This window comes from Diabrotica virgifera, chromosome 5, assembly GCF_917563875.1.
Source record: "Diabrotica virgifera virgifera chromosome 5, PGI_DIABVI_V3a".
Taxonomy (NCBI): domain Eukaryota; kingdom Metazoa; phylum Arthropoda; class Insecta; order Coleoptera; family Chrysomelidae; genus Diabrotica; species Diabrotica virgifera.
Window position 1 is genome coordinate 28864454 of NC_065447.1, and position 19581 is coordinate 28884034.

Here is a 19581-nt window from a genome sequence, read left to right on the forward strand (position 1 = left end):
AATTAAAGAAAGAAAGCTACAGTATCTCAGACATGTGATGCGGGGCGAGAAGTATGGCATCCTACGACTCATAATGCAAGGAAAGATAGATGGCAAACGAAGCATCGTAAGAAGACGAATTTCATGGCTGAAGAACCTGAGAGAATGGTTTGGATGTAGCTCAAAACAACTATTTAGAGCTATTGCCTCAAAAATTTAAATAGTTATGATGATTGCCAACCTCCGTAGCGGAGATGACACCTGAAGAAGAAGAAGAAGAAGTAACTATCTTAATTTTATTCACTACCACTCTAAATAGCATGCTTGTATCAGCACCATACCAATCTCGCAAGTTCTTCAACCATGAAGTCCTTCTTCGTCCTGGACTGCGTTTGTCTGCTATTTTCCCTTATAATCTCATGTTAAGTGTGTATAAACTTTGCCGATAGTTCATATAAATTAAAAAAAATGAATGTACCTACATTGGTGTATGATGTTTCCTTTATAGAAAAATCAACAAAATAAATCAAAAATGGTTCAATACAGTTCTCGTTCTTTTTATCATGTTCCGTTCCATCTCTAACCTATCTAGCGCACGGCGAATCTGAGCAAGCTCTTGCGATATCGGAACCTCGAATCGCGAAACAGCTGAGCTGACGCTGACAGTCGCATCCAGCGCTCCGTATCGGTAGTGTCTTCAGTTCCGCGCCGGACCTCTACCTCTCCTAATAATGACAATACTATCACCGAATTTAGCAACAATATTACCGGGTAGTTCGTAGATATCATTTCTATTCATATTTTCGCGGGGACTTTTAGTCATAAGATCACATAAAATGGGCGAGCGAGAGAGGATAGGAAAGAATACCATCAGGGTTGGTTTCTATGATATCGAGAGGACTATCGGGAAGGGAAATTTCGCTGTTGTGAAACTTGCCAAGCACAGAATCACAAAAACTGAGGTAAGAATGCTTTGAATTTATCTTGTTTATGTTTTTGATGTCATAGGCACTCGAGACAAGACTCGAGAATCTGACAAGATCGATTAAAGTGCATGTTTGTGTTTTTGTTTTATTCAAATTTTTTTAAATACGAGTGAAAATGCCGATGTCTATATCACACTTTTAAAATATAATAAAATGTTTATGTGTTCTCTAAAAATGTCTATACATATTAAGTACAATTTAGGTACCTTTTTATTTCTTGCTTTTCACATGTCATCTTTGTTGCTTTGTGTGGTTTAGTTGTAAAAATGTCTATTCAAATATGAAATAAATGTGCATTATAGAGCAATAACTGGAACTGACATAATATTGGCCTTTCAGCTATACAATATAAATTTTTCTACGACCTTTCTTCAAATTATTTTGAAGTCGTTATTTATGTCCCCCGTAATATTTCCTTTTTAATTTTAATTTATTGACTTATTTAACTAATTTTTATATGTTCACTATAATTTATGATGTTTATTTTTGTAATTTGTAATTAATTTTTGTAAATTCTTAACCTCAATTATCTTGAAGCAACGTTTACTTGAATTCAATAAACATGTGCCAATTAAACAAAATATAATATTATGAACTTAAAAAAATGATTTTTAGTTTTATGCTGATTATTATCTACAGTGATTAGCGCGCTAATAGGTTACTATCGCTAAATTTCCCAGCTCGACTAGTTTCATTTCATTTTATCTCACAACTTAATACGTTTTCCACCTTTCGTGCTATTTTGCCGGTTATAGGGCTTTTCATCGATTGTCATTTGTTTCGAGCTTTTGTCATATGTTGTATAATCTGTGTAACAGAGGCTTGAAACAAATGACTGTAAATGAAAAGCCCTATTAGCGCGCTCATCACAGTGCTTTTGGCAACTGCCACTGTCACAGTGACAGTTTTAGTTGACATTCTCATCCGATACGTGTAAAGGTGGGAAAAAATCAATATAATGTAAATTCATACGTTAATATCGCTAAGTTTCCTAGCCAGAATAGTTTCATTTATTTTTATCTCAGAACTTAATACGTTTTCCATCTTTTGTGCTATTTTGCCGGTTATTAGCGCGCTAATCACTGTATAGCAGTACCTTTATTAGTATTTTGTGATAATATATAAACGTGCTGATATCTCTATTTATGATTTCTGCTACTATTTCTCATTTAGCACCATTTTTGCTCCATGGTTTTCGATTTTCCTCAATCATTTTTATCTATGTTCTCTGTATATATGAATACTGGTTCAATACTGAAATAAGAGATCTAGCGTATGAGAAGAGGAAAGCATACCTACAATACTGCACTAACAAAACACCAAACAATTACCAACAATACAGACACAAGAAATAACATCAATTCTAAGATAAGGAATATAAAAGGGAATATTGGACACGCTTTACCAAAGAAATGGAACACGATTTGTATGAGGCGCAAAGAAAAGTTTGGAAAATACTAAAAAATAGGAATAAACCCATTAACGAATATAGAAGTTTAAATAAAATAGAAGCAGAACAATGGACCGCCTATATAGAAAAACTATATAAGGAAGATATTATAGTACCTGAACAAGAGGAAGAAACAGGAAATGAAGATGAATCCAACATAGACACAGAACTAGAAATCACAAAGGAAGAAATAAGGAATAACATACGTAAATTAAAAAAACAGAAAAGCACCAGGACCCGATGGGATACCAAATGAACTCCTGAAATACGGAGGAGAAACCTTAATCGAAAACATAGAGATCCTCTTTCAAGAAATAATATGTAGCCAGCGTGTACCAGACCAGTGGAGGACGAGTATAACAGATACCTATACACAAGAGAGGAAACAGCAAAGAACCTAGCAACTACCGTACCATCACCTTGCTGAGCACAACTCTTAAACTCTTAACAAAAATACTTGTCAATAAAATAAATGAAGAATACACAATTAGTGAGGAACAACAAGGTTTTCGGAAAAATAGGTCCACAATAGACGCCATATTCATAGCCAGACAAATTGCTGAAAAAGCACTGGAATATAATAAACCTGCATTTATGTGCTTTATAGATCTGACTAAGGCCTTTGATTGTGTAAGTTTAGAAGATGTGCTAAGTTTGCTAAAGGAGAAAAATCAGCCCAACAAGATGATAAGGATAATTAAAGACATTAAAACGAAGAACAAAACCAGAATAAAAGTCGAGAATGGACTAACATCGGAAGTAGAAATTAACTCGGAAATCAGACAAGCGGATAGCTTGAGCCCATTGCTTTTTAATTTAGTCATGGACAAAATCATAGAAAACATTAAAGGTACTGGCAAAGGATATAATATGGCGGAAAAACAAACAAAAATTCTCTGTTATGCTGACGACGCAATCTTAATCTCCAATAACGAGGATAACCTACAGCGAATGGCACAAACTTTCAATATAGTGGCGAAGAACTACAACATGAAAATATCAACAGCCAAGACAAAATCCCTGGTAGTGTCAAGGGAACCCATAAGATGTAAATTAGTAATTAACAACGAACTAATTGAACAAGTCTCGAGATTCCAATATCTGGGAATCGAAATATGTAGTTATGGAGATGTTAAATATAGTCCAGAAAGCCACTACGCATCCGCTAGGAAAAATATTCTAATTCGGATTTTTTGCACAATCTTACTCAAAAAGGACTCCTTTTAACAAATTTGCATGTTGCCAGGACCAAAAGGTGGTCAAACATTTTTTAAACGTTTTTTTTTGTTTTTTTCCTAAAATTATTTTTTTTGGATGGAAAAAAGTTTTTTTAGGTTTCTTGGATCATTCCAAACAGAAAAGGTCTTTAGTGACTTTTCTCTAAAAATGATAGTTTTTGACATATAAGCGATTAAAAATTGAAAAATTGCGAAATCGGCCATTTTTAACCCTCAAAAACTATGTGAAAAACTGAAAATTTGAATGTTTCTGAAGTAGGTGGATATTCTTTAAACATCGATTGATGAAATCCCAAAGAGCTTTTTGCAATACAATATTCAAAACTCCTTTGTTTTTTAATTGCTAATCAAGCGTGCGAGACAGTATTTTCCACCGACAGTATGGTGCAAATGAAAGGAATAAATTCGTTTTCGTAAACCGGCGACTTTAAGGAAAAAACCCGAAACAGGTCGATTTTTATTTTCAAGTTATGATATTGTGGCATATATGGTATAGGTACTAGTGACGTCATCCGTCTGGGCGTGATGACGTAATCGATGATTTTTTTAAATGAGAATAGGGGTCGTGTGCTAGCTCATTTGAAAGGTTCTTTAATTCTCTATTCAGTAATATAAACATTTACATAATTATTTATACAGGGTGTCAAAAACTTTTTATTAAATTAAATTATTTGACAAAAAAGAAGTAGAAGGACACCCTGTATAAATAATTATGTAAATGTCTACATTACTGAATAGAGAATTGAACAACCTTTCAAATGAGCTACCACACGACCCCTATTCTTATTTAAAAAAAATCATCGATTACGTCATCACGCCCAGACGGATGACGTCACTACTATACCATATATGCCACAATATCATAACTTAAAAATAAAAATCGACCTGTTTCGGATTTTTCCTTAAGATCACTGGTTTACGAAATAACGAATTTATTCCTTTCATTTGCACCATACTGTCGGTGGAAAATAGTGTCGCGCACTCTTGATTAGCAATTAAAAAACAAAGGAGTTTTGAATACTGTATTGCAAAAAACTCTTTGGGATTTCATCAATCGATGTTTAAAGAATATCTACCTACCTTGGCAACATTCAAATTTTCAGTTTTTTACATAGTTTTTAAGGGTTAAAAATGGCCGATTTCGCAATTTTTCAATTTTTAATCGCTTATATGTCAAAAAATATCATTTTTAGAGAAAAGTCACTAAAGACCTTTTTTATTTGGAATGATCCAAAAAACCTAAAAAAACTTTTTCCAGACAAAAAAAAATAATTTTAGGAAAAAAACAAAAAAAAAACGTTTAAAAAATGTTTGACCACCTTTTGGTCCTGGCAACATGCACATTTGTTAAAGGGGGTCCTTTTTGAGTAAGATTGTGCAAAAAATCCGAATTAGAATAGTTTTCCTAGCGGATGCGCAGTGGCTTTCTGGACTAATAGAGTGTCCGAAAGCAAGCAAATAAAGCCAATTACGTGTCAGGATGTCTGAGGGATGTCATCTGGAGAAACAAAGATATGAGGCTGGAAGGGAAAGTACGCATATACAAATCATGTGTAAGACCGATCATGAAGTACGCGATAGAAACAAGATGTGACACAGCAGAAACCAAGAGGATACTGAGAACATCAGAAATGAGAACGCTGAGGTCAATAACTGGGAAAACACTGAGAGACAGAATACCGAACGACAGAATAAGAGATCTCTGTAACATACAAGATATAGTACGGTGGGGAAGACAGAGATGACGAAAGTGGAATCAGCATGTGACGAGAATGGACAGCGAGAGAATAGCCCGTATAGCCAGGGATTCGAAGCCAACAGGTAAGAGACCAATAGGAAGGCCATTTAAAAGATGGCGAGATAGCTGGCATCACAGCTACGAATACAAGCTCAAAATCGGTAAGGAACAGGCCAAGAGGCCTCTTATAAGAAGACGAAGAATTTTTGATTTGGCCAGAAAATTTTGGTTTTCAAGGGGGAGACTTGCAGGGAATATTTTTAGCTTCCAAAATTTATCCTCTTTACCAGCAATTGTTACCCTTACAATGTTAAATTAAGAGGGGGGTCGATTGGCACATTATTTTAAAGGATGTTTAGTTTCTCCTCTTCTTGTAGGACGAAATTACCTTCTGAATAAATTTGAATTTCTATCTCAATACTTATAAAAGCATTCTTAATCTCTTCAAGCGTAATAATATGCATGTATATTTCGTCATTTCTATTGCCAAAATTTTGTTTACTACTGTTTATCAACATCGGAAAAGCAAAAATAATGACCAAAGAAACTTCTTCTTTTGATGTGCCTATCAGTGACGAATGTTGGCGATCATCATGTAATATTTACCTTATCTGCAGCAGCTCTGAAAAGCTGCACAGATGTTGTGTTGAACCATGTTCTGAGATTCTTTAATCAGGATGTTCTTCTTCTTCCTGGACCTCGCTGTCGAAATATTTTTGTTTGGTTAAGAGATGATATTTCTTCTTACATTTAGCGTCTCCTGGGGAGGATGAACAGTAGAAGAATTACAACGGTTACTTACAAACATAAATATTGCTTGCAACAATTATGGCATAAACATTAATATCAAAAAAACCAAGTATATGGTCTTCAGTAAAATCATGACACAACCAGCACATATTAGTATAAACGGCATTCAAATTGAAAAAGTATCAAGTTATAAATACTTGGGAACTTTAATAAACGAAACTGGAGACCAAAACAATGAAATAAAAAGACGTATCGAAATTGCCAGGGCCACCTTCATAAAGATGAGAAAATTCTTCTGCAACAGAGATATAAGCATCCCTCTACGATTAAGAATGCTAAGTGGCTACGTATTTAACACGCTATTATACGGTGTAGAGGCCTGGACTTTCAAACAGAACAACATAAAAAATATTGAAAGTTTCGAGATGTGGTGCTACCGTCGAATGCTGAAGATAAGTTGGGTTGAAAGAATCACAAATCTTGAAGTAATACGAAGGATAGGAAGAGACCCAGAAATTTTATTAACGATAAAACGAAGAAAACTCGAGTATTTGGGTCACCTGATGAGAGGTCATAAATACGCATTACTTCAAAATATAATGCAAGGAAAACGGAATCCAGGCCGTAGAAGAATGTCGTGGATGCGGAATTTGAGTGGTTTGGCTGCACCACTAATGAACTTTTTAGGTCAGCTGTAAACAAAGTCAGGGTAGCCTTGATGATTTCCAATCTCCGATAGGAGTGGCACAAGAAGAAGAAGAAGGGGAGGATGCTTATTAACATGACCCTTTAGAAACTGCTGCACGGAATGACTTGAGAGATGTCATTCCGAATCATTCACGAAAGTTTCTCTGCCACGAAATTATTCTACGTCCTACGCTTCTTCGTCCAACGATCTTTCGTTGCATTATAATTTGTAGAAACTCATATTGTATGTCTCTAGAGACATGGCGAAGAAACACAAGTTTAAGGTTCAATATCCAGGCTTTCAAGCACTGCCTCATTTTGACTCTATCCGCCCAGGCGACTCTGACGCCTGCAGACCCACATTTCAAAAACATCTATCCTTTTAAGGAGTTCCTTATTTAGTGTCCACCTTTACACACCATATGGAAAACACATTCATAACACCTAAGCATTCTACCATCCTACTTCTAAGAGTTCTGTCCATTAAAAGAAAATTATCTACAATTTTGTTGTTAATCTTTTGAAACGACCATCCTTTTGGTTTTCCTGATAACGATATGTAAACCGTGCGTCATACTAACCATAGATACTTCGTTAAAGAGTCTCTGGAGGTCTCTCAAATTGTTGGCTATTATAGCTGTATCTTCAGCATATCTGATGCTGACCAGAACTCCATTTATCGCTATTCTAGCGACTCATCTTCTAATGCTTCACAGAAAATATTACATTATTACAAAGTAAATGTAATAACAAATTTGATATTACAAAGTATAAATTGAATAGCATTGGCAAGAGAATACGTCCCTGCCGTACACCTTTCTGAATAATTACTTCTTTTGATTTCTTTTCCTCCAAGTTTTATTCTTGCAGTTTGACCCCAGTATTATATTGATATTATTTGAAGATCTTAATAATCAATGTTTAGTTTTTGCAAGATTTCCAGTAGGTTCTTGTGCTTAGCATTGTTAGATGTTTCAGTATAGTCAGTACAGCAGACGTACAAATTTTGGTTGATATCTGTGCATCTCTGTGCCAGTACGTCAAAAGCAAACCTGATAAAATTTACTTACTTTACGTAGTCCTAAGCCTTTCTACCTTTAGGTGTAAGGCTGGTGGGGTTGAGTTTGGCATTGTAATCTCCATGCTTTCCGATCTTGCGTTAGGTTTCTTGTACTTTCCAATGCCAATCCCTTCTTCTCGACTTCTTTCCTCATTTCATCTACCCACATAACTCTTGGTCTTCCTCTTTTGTTTTTCCCCTGCACTCTCGTTTCGAACACTCGTTTTGTTAGCCACTCGTTCGACATTCTACACACGAGCCCGAACCATCTAAGTTGTCCTTCTACTATTTTTTCATTGATTGGTTCTAGTTTTAGGTTTTGTCTAATTGTTTCGTTTCGTATTTTGTCTGTCCTCTTTCTGTTTGCTATATTTCTCAGGAACCTCATTTCCATAGCACTGACTCTGGATTTTTGTCTGCTTGTCAATGTCCATGTCTCGCTGCAATACATGATTGTTGGTCTAACTACTGATTTAACGACTGCCGTTTTTACTTTCTCCGGTATCTCTTTTTTTCTCCAAAAATGTTGTTTTCATAGCGTTAAATAAGCTTCCTGTTCCTCCCATTCTCTCGTTTATTTCCATGTCTTGTTTATCATTTGATTGGATTATTACTACTAGGTATTTAAAATATTCCACTTGCTCTATTTGTTTCCCGTCTAATTCTATTGCGTGTGTCTTCCTCGTATTTGAAATTATCATTGTTTTTGTTTTCTCTATATTAATTTTTATATTTATGTTTGATAGTTCTTCTTCTAGGATTTCAAGAATATTCTGTAAGCCTTCTCTGTTTTCTCCTATCAATACCATGTCGTCTGCAAATAGTAGCTCCGATAGTTTAGTCCGTTTCATTTGCTAGTATCCTAATGTTAGTTTTCTCATTCTTCTCTTGGCTTTCTTTATCGCTTCATCCAGTACCACTGAGAATAACAGTTGACTCAGCACGCATCCTTGTTTGACGCCTTGACTTGTAGTAAATTCTCTGGATTCCTCGTTATTGGTTATTACTGTATTTGTATTATTTTTGTACATATCCTTTATTACTTCTATTATGTGTATGTCGACTCCCCTTTCTTTTAGTGTCTTCCATACGTCCTTTCTTCGAATTCTGTCAAACGCCTTTTCCAGGTCAATGAAGCACATACGTATCTCTCTATTTGATTACCTTCTCACTTACTTATCTTAATGTGAATATTAGGTCTTGCGTGCTTCTGTCCTTCCTGAATCCACACTGATAAAATTTAAAGAAGAATAAATTTTTCATTAATTTTATCTCTAAAGATATAAAAATCTGTCTTTTCCTATAAAAACATCGTACAAAATTTTTTTGCGCATTTTAAAATTCCAGCTCTCCAATCTAATCTTAGACCAATTCCACGCAAAAATGTTTGTTTGGTTCGTATAAATTTACGCTGACCGGTCTGAGTGCGTTTGTGTTTGATATTAACTTAATTTTAGTATCTTACTTACGTGAACACATTCATCAACGACGTCACACCGACATCATCACGATTTGTGAGCGAGAAGCATGGAATCTCGTTTTTTTTTCATAGTGAACTTGGCAGTGGAAATAGGCGTCAAAAATATTTCCACTTTTAAAGCAGATAATAAAGAAGACGGGATATGTTTACAAGATATTTTGAATAAAAATCTTGTTGAGAATGAACCACGTTTATGAAAGAAATTGTTTAATTTCAGTATCGGCTTACCAACCGTTTCCAAATAAAGTTTTTAATTAAAGGATTGGAAACCCCTAATACTTTTAATTAAAGATTCTTTACTTGAAGATTATTGTAGTTAATTGCCAACTTTGTTGTCGGATAGAAGCTCACTAAAAGGTGTTTGTTTAAATTTATACTTCTACCGTGGATATTAGTATCACATGCTATATTGAAGGAAGTAAAAACTTAAAAGGAAGGAAGATACAAGATAAAGGAAAATAAAAGAGTGATTTAAGCAGCTAGTGCACAAAATAAGTAAGAACCGTTCGAGTACGCATTTCCATGGATGGTAAAAAGGGGCCTAGGAAAGTCGACGGAAAATTAGTCGACAAAATTTGGTCGACAAACAGTTGGTCGAATGCACAATTCATCGAATGTACAATTCATCGACAAACATTTGTTCGAATGGATTTTTCGTCGACAAACTGTTATTTATCTTTAGGATAAAGGGATTAATGGTGACAAACGACGGATTGTTGGTTTTTATTTTGTTAACTGGAATATTGTATTAGGTAAACGTACTTATCTGAATTTTTTTTTCGGGGTTTTGTTAGTTTTTTTTTTCTAAATCTTAATTATTTTTAAATTTAATAAAAAAATTGGGTGCGGTGGGAGAGCAGACAGCAAATATAAACCGATATTTTAATTAGTGATGTCGTACCGTTCTTCTTTTTGGTGTCGGCGCACTTGCGAACGGAGCACTTCCGGACAAGTCAAATTTGGGGGCACTTGCGGACAAGACGAAATATGCGAGATGCTGAGGTAAATAAATTCTAACGTGCTATGTACTAAGAGTATAAGTCATAAAAAAGATTTGTCGGGATTCTTCTATATTTTGAATTATATAATTAATAAGGTATTACCAAAGTAGAAAGTAAAATAGTTAATTACAAATTTCTTAATCATATTTCGTCACCATTTTCATATTCAGTTGTAATAGTTATTTCATCAGTGGTAAAAAAGACTTTGAAAAGTCCTAATAAAAAATTTTCATTTTTGACTTATACTCTTAATACATAGCACTCTAGAATTGTTAGGGAATCGAGGCATTTCCGTACAATGTTTTCGACTGCAATAATCAGTCAATATCAATAAAAAGTAAAGAAATCGTGAGAATAAACTTCCGTTCACACTTTATCCAAGGCTTAGGACTGGCAATCTATAAATTTTTTTTAATATGGTACAAAGAAACTTACTTTATATATTGGCGTGTTTAGAAGTTTTTTTTACCATCATTATTCCCTTTGGGTCTTTGTCGACAAAAAATCCATTCGATCAAATACAAGGGCGGATCCAGGACCGATTTTCGGGAGAGGCCATTAAGTTTTTTGGGAAAGGGGTACCGGGGGTAATTTTTAAAATTAGAGTTACAATGGTGAGTTTCAAGTTTTACTTTTCACATATTTGAGTAGCGTTACCAGGTGTCCCGATTTGCGCGGGACGTCCCGATTTTCAGGGGTCTGGGGACGCGTACCGATTTGTACCTGATCGGGACACTAAATGTCCCGATTTTCACCCACGAAAACCAATTTCAGGAGGACTTGCAGTGAATTTTATATAAAAACAAGGCACTCCTAAAAGCGGTAAAATCGAATGAAAAATATAATTTTGATAAAAAATAAATAATTTACTTAATCTACGATATTTTTTGTAATTTCGTCTGATTATTATTATTATTATGTAGGATTAAATACAGATTATAGAAACACCTTGTAGTCCAGTAAATGAACGGGAAATACGGCGATGCCGTGTAATTTTCAGGATCAACTCCGAATTGTATTTGGACGGCTTGTGCCGTTGGTTGCTTTTACTCGGGGGGTGACAGTCACCCCTAGCTGGGGGTGAAAAACCGCGCGTTTAAAATAAGTCCGGAGATGCATAAATTGACTAAATTCTAAGCAATTTTAGTTCTATAGAATTTTAACTTAGTTAATACTTTTCGAGTTATTTACGATTGAAAATGTTTATTTTTCGACAAAAAAAATCACGTTTTCAGTCGATTTTCACAAATAACTCAAAAAGTAAGTATTTTATCGAAAAAACTATTTTTTAGCAAAAATGTAGCTTAGAAAAAACAAGAGAGCTGTGTATTCGTAAAGTCTATAGACCCAGCAAAAGCAAATTTGTAGCTAATGAAAAATACGTTCCATTCGTCAAATTCCAAATCAAATATTTCAACGTGAAATAACCAAGAAATTAAGCACTTTCTGGGAAAAACCAATTAAAACTTTTTTAATCAAGCTTTATTTTATTGTTTTAAAAAAGTTTCTAGCATCAAAACTAAGTGAGTTATGCTTAAAATCAAGTTGACTCTTTTTTTGGTAAAAAAATTGTGAAAATCTCCCTCTACTTAGCACCCCAAATGAAATTAATCGTTACCGCTTTACAAACAATTTACTTTTCCTATGTATTTTTGACATGATTAAAAGGGCCTGAACGAGTCACTAATCACGAGTGTATGCAAAATATGAACAGCCATATTTGAACCAATTTTTGAAAACCTACCTACTTTTTACTCCTTGAGATTTTTAGTATCCCTAATACTTTTTAAGTAATTTTTGAAAAAAGGGCATTTCAAATATTTTAGAATTTCTTTTTTTACTATAAAACCAATTTCTTTCAAAACTAAGCACTCCCAAGAGGCAAACCTTACAGATCGTATAAATTATAAACATATAAAGTAAATGTTGTTCTGAAACTATTTCCTTGTGGCATTTTTATAATTACGTATTTTTATGGGAAATAAGCCACAATTTTACTAAAAAATGAATTTATTAACGTTTCGAAGCCCAAATCGGGTTTCGTTGTCAAAATACAAAATACTATTGAATATTATAATTAATAGTATTTTGTATTTTGACAACGAAACCCGATTTGGGCTTCGAAACGTTAATAAATTCATTTTTTAGTAAAATTGTGGCTGATTTCCCATAAAAATACGTAATTATATAAAGTAAATGGTAAAGCGGTAACGATTAATTTTATTTACGGTGCTAAATAGGGGGAGATTTTCACCATTTTTTTTTACTAAAAAAAGTAGCCAACTTTATTTTGAGCGTAACTCGCTTATTTTTAATGTTAGAGACTTTTATATAAAACAAAATTAAAGATTTTTTTTAAACACTTTAAAAACTTTTAATATGTTTTGCCCGAAAATTGCTTAATTTTTTGGTTATTTCAAGTTGAAAAATTCGATTTGGAATTTGACGAATAAGAACGTATTTTTGATGAGCTACAACTTTGCTTTTACTGGTTTTATAGACTTTCTGAACATACAATTTTTTTGCTTTTTTAAAAGCTACATTTTTGCTAAGAATATTTTTCGATAAAATTATTCGAAAAGTATTGACTTAGTTTAAAAATTATATAGAACAAAAGTTTTTTAGAGTTAGTCAGTTGATCCATTTTGGAACTTACCTTAAACGCCCTTTTTTTCACCCCCGAGAAGGGGTAACTGTAACTGTCACCCCCCAAGTAAAAGCAACCAACGGTATTCATCTTTGAAGTAGACAGTAAATAGAACCTAAAACCCCAGTTAGGGTTGTCCCGATCTACAACCCTAAATCCCGATTTGTTTTTGCTTATGTACCGATTAAAAACAAATCGGACCTGGCAACACTATATTTGAGTGACATAAAGTCATTCAAAACTTATCGTCATTAAAGTATTATTAAAGTCAGTTCATTCAATAAGTTTAATATTATTTTTCCCAATGCTTCTCCTGTCACGCCTTGTTCTTCCACTTTTTCTTGATTTTCACTAATTATTTTATTATGTTCTCATAAGCATAAATTATATAAACTTGACAAATCTTCACGAATGTTGTTATTTTGTATGTATCTCAAATTTATAGAAAGCTGTTCCACGTGGGATAAGTCGGTTGTTTCGTCAAATATGACAGAGTAATAATTCGCACTTTGAACCTGATTCATTATTTGCTTAATTATTTCTTCACCACAACATGATATCAATTGATTTTGACTGGTGCTACTAATGTATGTTGCTCGGGAAGATACTGTAAATTGGTGTTTTTTAAGAGTCTTATCTCCTGATGCGATCTTAAACTTTAACAATTCCTCTCATTGCTAGATCCAGTATCGTCGTCCAGAAACAGAAGGCCATCATTAAGATGGTCTTTTAGAGGAATATTTTGTCGAATTGAGAACGCTATAGACTCTACTATTGATCGTAGTCTTTCTCTATTTTCTTGTATCTGTTTCGACCTCTTAGAGTCTATCTGGTTAATGACTGACTTTTGCGGGTTGCGATAACTTTGTAAAAAATCTAGCCTAACCTGAACGTACTCCTTGTGGTATGATGTTTTTTCATGGGATTATATGGCTCCGTCTTTACCCATGAGTTTGACGAAGGATGTTAAAGGTTTAGTGACAAGGCGTTTAGTCACAGGGGGGCCATGGCCCCCATGGCCCCTTCCCTGGATCCGCCCTTGATCAAATGTTTGTCGACGAATTGTACATTCGATGAATTGTGCATTCGATTAACTGTTTGTCGACCAAATGTTGTCGACTAATTTTCCGTCGACGAAGTGTTCTCGACCAATTTTCCACCGGGTAAAAAGAGACTTTGTGCATATTATGTTGCATACATTTTTTTTCTACATACCTTTGCAATTAGTAAAAATCAAAATAGATATTCTGCGATTTACTTTCTGAGATATAGTGAATTAGGAAAAAGTAAACTCACTCCTGCTCAAGCTTTGACTTTTTAATAGTACCACTTTAGATTAAAATGTAATCAGTGCATTAGTTTTAATCTTTTCCCTTTTTCTATGACTCTTTTAGTGCATATTTATGTAATACTTCTGTGCAACAATTCATCGATTACTTCTTACTTTCTATTGTTCGGTAATTTTATTTTCCACCTTGTTAAATTGCCTACGCATTATCAAAAATTTGTATTGGCGTCAATGTGCAAACATACAAATCTGTCAGAAAACGACGGAAGTAGTAGAGATACCACGTGGACTGAGGCAAGGGCGTATTTTATCGCCTCTACTTTTTAATATCTACTCCGAATTTATCTTCAGAGAAGCCTTAGATAAAGAGACAGGCATTAAATTCAACACAATTTACGTCAATAATTTCAGATACGCAGAATACTTGGTACTGATTACTTCCAATGAAACAGAGTTGCAACGGCTTAGAAACAGGATGACTAAAACCTGTGATGACTGTGGGCCAAAACTTATTACTTCTAAGACAAAACTTATGATTTTCAGCAAAATGGAGTTACAACTAATGAACATTACAGTATGTGGAGTAAAGTTGGAAAGAATTAACAATATCGGGCATCAACGCTAAAGATACCTGGGGATATAAACAAAGATAATAAGAATATGCATTGAAAAAGCCAGAGCCACTTTTTACAAACTAAAAAATCTCATTAATAGAAATATTACATTAAAGCATAATCAGAATAATACGCTGCTTCATATTCTCCACATTTAATCGTTTCCACCTCATGGAATCTATCTATTCTCCACATTGTTGTATGACATGGAAAGCTGGATCCTTACAGAAACACTAATGAAAAATTGGAGGCCTTTGAGATGTTTATCTACCAACAAATATTACGGATAAGTTAGGTTAATCTAATGAGAAATAAAATAGTTTTACACCGAATGAAAAAGAGCTCATAAATAATGAAAACAATAAAAATTCGAAAGTTACAATATTTCAGCCATGTATTAAGACACCCAGAGAGATATAGCCTACACCTCATAATACAGGGCAATATTTCCGGAAAAAGAGACCCAGGCTCACATCCTGGTTCCGAAATCTCTAAGAGCGGTATCAATAGGCATCAACTAATGTTTTTCAAGCTGTCATGAACAAAGTTATTATAAAAATATGATCGACAACGTTGGATAATCAGCTAGGGTACTAACAGAAGAAATCTAATATTACGCATAACACTTTGCAAGTATACAGGGTGAGGCAGATAAAAGTCCTATTAGAAATATCTCGAGAACTAAAGGCAACAGAATCATGAAAATTGGAATGAAGGGGTTTTGAAAAGTGATCTATTTAATGAAAATATTTTCATCTGGCTAATAACTTCGTTTTTTTAAATGGAACACCCTGTATATTTTTACATTTTTGGATTCTCCTCGATGTCTTCTTTCTTAAAATATAAGGTTTTGTAGTGTTATCCAGGGTAGTTTAAAAGATAATTACGGTTTTTTCTTAATTTCGTAGCAATATTCACACTCTGTAGAATTGTAGTAGTTGGACATCAAAAACTCTATTTAAGTTTAAATGATTGTCAATATTTCAATATAGTCTACTATTGTTAAAAATGGTTAGGATAGCTAAATGTTGAATTTTACTACACAGGATTGGTCGAAAAGTCGAAACTCGGAAAGAGTATTTTCTGAGTTTTCTTAAATGGAACACCCTGTATTTTAGTATTGTAATTAAATGACATTTTATGCTACTTTTTTATTTCTTAAGTATTCCCTATACCTAACTGCTTTAATTTGTGAGTTATTGGTGATTCAAGCCAAATATGAATTTCAAAAAAAAATACGTGAAATTTTATTAGGTTGGCCGTGAAAATATTCAATCACAAATAATTTTTCGGGAATAAATAGATATTAACTAGACTGATCTTCAAAATTGCCAATAATGGTTGAGCTGTCAAAATACCTACGTAGTTAACATTGTTGGCGTGATTAACAATTAAGCACAAATCAAAGCAGTAAGATATAGGGAATGCTCAAGAAATAAAAAAGTACCATAAAATATCATCTCACTACAATACTAAAATACAGGTTGTTCCATTTAAGAAAACTCAGAACAACTCATTCCGAGTTTCGACCAACCCTGTATACTAAAATTTTATATTTAGCTATACTAATAATCTTTAACAATAATAGACTATATTAATAACTATTTGAACATAAATAGAGTTTTTGATCTCCAACTACTACAATTCTACAGAGTGTGAAATTTGCTACGAAATTAATAAAAAAAGAATGTGTGTGTACTTTGTACGCACGTAAGAAGTTATACTTCTATTATATGATTTAAACGAAATTAATATACTTTTTATTTATATTTTGTTTAAATATTAAACTAATTTATACTTACTACTTCTCAAACATTTTTATTAGAACAATGCCAAAGATTAAAATAATAAAAGAATAAAACACACACAAACACATTAAACAAGCCACAAATGATGTCTGAACATTAATTGTCGAAAATTTTTTTAACTAAATACGTATTTTCTGAAAATACAATTATATAATAAATATACTTACAATCATAAAATGTATTAAAAAAAACAAAAAAGAAAGTTTATATTGGGACTCGAACCAGCGCTGATAAGAGCGGTTGGTATTGGAATTCATTCGCCTTCTCCGCTTAGCCACGGACACTATGTGTCATTATTTACGAAGATCGACTAACTAAACGGATTAAACTTGTGATATTTTGATATTTTGAAAATTGATCAAATTATTTTAATTTTGAATTGAAATGATTTAGAATTGAAAAAATACAACAAAACATAGAGTAAAAAAACAATATATTAGGTGAATATTGATAGAAATTTTGATGGTAATCAAATTATATAAATAAAAGTATTACATACTATGTATTTTGGCAGATCAAATAGGTAGGTTTATACCCATGATACATTAATAATTATTACGTACCTGTTGCTTTTAAAAACTATTTAAAAGTCACTACAATATTATAAACTTTTTTGTTTCTGTCCTCACAACAATAAAACTAATATATTATACATTTTTTTACCTTTACCTTTACCTCCAAACCACAGCTGCCATATCGGATAATTTTTGACATGTCATTTGAACATCCAATCAGAACAAAGTTATAATGCGCATGCGCCGGGCTGATAGGTTTTAACATATAAAAAAATCACCCTCTATCGCCGGTAAAGAAGTATAACTTCAAAAAACGTAATTACCTTTTAAACTACCCTGTATAACATTACAAAACCGCATATTTTAAGAAAGAAGGCATCGGAGAGAATCCAAAAAAGTAAAAATATACAGGGTGTCCAATTTAAAAAAACGAAGTTTTAAGCAACTTCCGGTATAACCGGAAGTGGCAAATTGATGAAAATATGAAAACCCCCTCATTTAAATTTTCATGATTCTGTTGCTAGTTCTCGAGATATTTCTAATAGGCCGTTTATCTGCCTCACCCTATACATATAGTCCTAATATAATTTTATCTGTTTTGTTGTTTGAGTGTCTATTGGAATGTTATGTAGATCACATTATAATATCTATAGATTTTGGTAATATCTACATCATCATAAATATTTTTATTGTGTAGTAATGTAGTAATGATAATACGCAACCTGTAATAGCAGCGGCAGATAAAACGAATAGATCGCTCTCCCTTTTAAGTATCATAAAATTATAAAATAATCTTGACTTGATATACACAAGAAATGTTTCATTTAAAATTCTTATCACGTTCGTCTCATGTGAAATTACCACAAGCTAGTCGTGTGCCCGAGTGCGCAATATTAGCGGTACTATCTAGGATATTTCAAACCTTCAGCTTAAATACATATTTTCATAATTAAACATATATTTTCAAACATAAACCTTGCATTACGGGCAAATACTTAAGAACGATTTCAACGGAGCGTGTTTAGGTGCGTTTTGCGAAATCATCACTAATGGTGCTACAGCCCCATGAAAGAGTCTATTACGCCAGATTGAAAGTCTATTACGCCAGTCAGTCCTATCCATTGCCAACCGTTGCCAGTTTGCTGCGCCTATTTTTCTCCCATCCTCATCTACACCATCCATCCATCTAAGTTTTGGCCTACCCCTATTTCTACTTCCCACAGGTTGTGACATAAAGATTCTTCTAGGAGGGTTGTTATATGCTGTGATCTTGCTAGGTGTCCTTCCCACCTTAGTCTTCCAATTCTTATAAGAGATACTACGTCTTTACCGCCAAATATATGTTTATATCTGTGGTATACCTCGTAGTTGTACCTCCTCCTCCAAATACCATTTTCACAAATACCACCGAATATTGCTCTCAGGATCCTTCGTTCAAATATAAGCAGAAGGTTTTCATCTGCCTTGGAGATGGTCCATGTCTCCGATCCATATGTCAACACTGGTTGTACAAGGGTTTTGTATATGGTTATTTTTGTTTTTTGGCTAAGTTTCTGCTTCTCATATGTCTACTCAGTCCAAAATAGCATCATTTGTTCGCTAGGATTATCCTTCGCTTGATTTCTTCCGTCATGACGTTCTCCTTGGTGATCAGGGAGCCTAAGTATGTGAATTTGTCCACCACTTCAAAGGTAGAGTTATCAACAGTGAATTGGTGACCGATGTTTCTGGCTCTATTGTTGGGTCTTGATACCATCATCTTAGTTTTCTCCTCGTTTACTTTCAGGCCCATATTTTTTGAGGCATTTGAGAAGGTGGTATACATTTCTTCTAGTTTGCGTGTTGTGGTGGCAACTAGGTCCAGGTCATCTGCATATGCCAAAATTTGGGATGATTTATTAAAAATATTTCCTCTGTTGTCTATTCGGGCATCTCTGACCGCCTTTTCCAGAGCTGTGTTGAAGAGGAGACACGCCAGCGCATCTCCCTGTCGCAGCCCAACATTAGTTTCAAACGCCTGTGATTGTTCGCCCTGTATTTCGACTTTGCAAACAACGTTACGCATTGCAGTCTTAACCAATCTTATCAGTTTATCAGGGATGTGGAATTCATCCATGGCTTCATACAATTTATTTCTTAGGACACTATCATAGGCCGATTTAAAATCTACGAAATGATGGTATATATCGATATTGAATTCATTGGTTTTTTCCAGTATTTGCCTTAGCACAAAGATCTTGTCTGTTGTTGATCGACCAGGCCTAAAACCACTTTGATATTCTCCAAGCAGCTCCTTTGAATGTGCACTTAGGCGACCATATAAGATACTCGAAAATATTT

General features: G+C 33.9%; 1 protein-coding gene across 1 annotated transcript in view; it reads left to right on the top strand.

Annotated features, from left to right (window-relative positions):
* The first annotated feature begins 620 nt into the window (after positions 1-620).
* The window catches only part of LOC114334728 (serine/threonine-protein kinase SIK1), a 276581-nt gene continuing 257620 nt past the window's right edge, over positions 621-19581 (top strand). The window contains exon 1 of the mRNA XM_028284829.2: positions 621-941. Coding sequence (XP_028140630.2) covers positions 816-941 — 126 coding nt within the window. The 5' untranslated portion in view covers positions 621-815. The remainder of the gene's footprint in view (positions 942-19581) is intronic.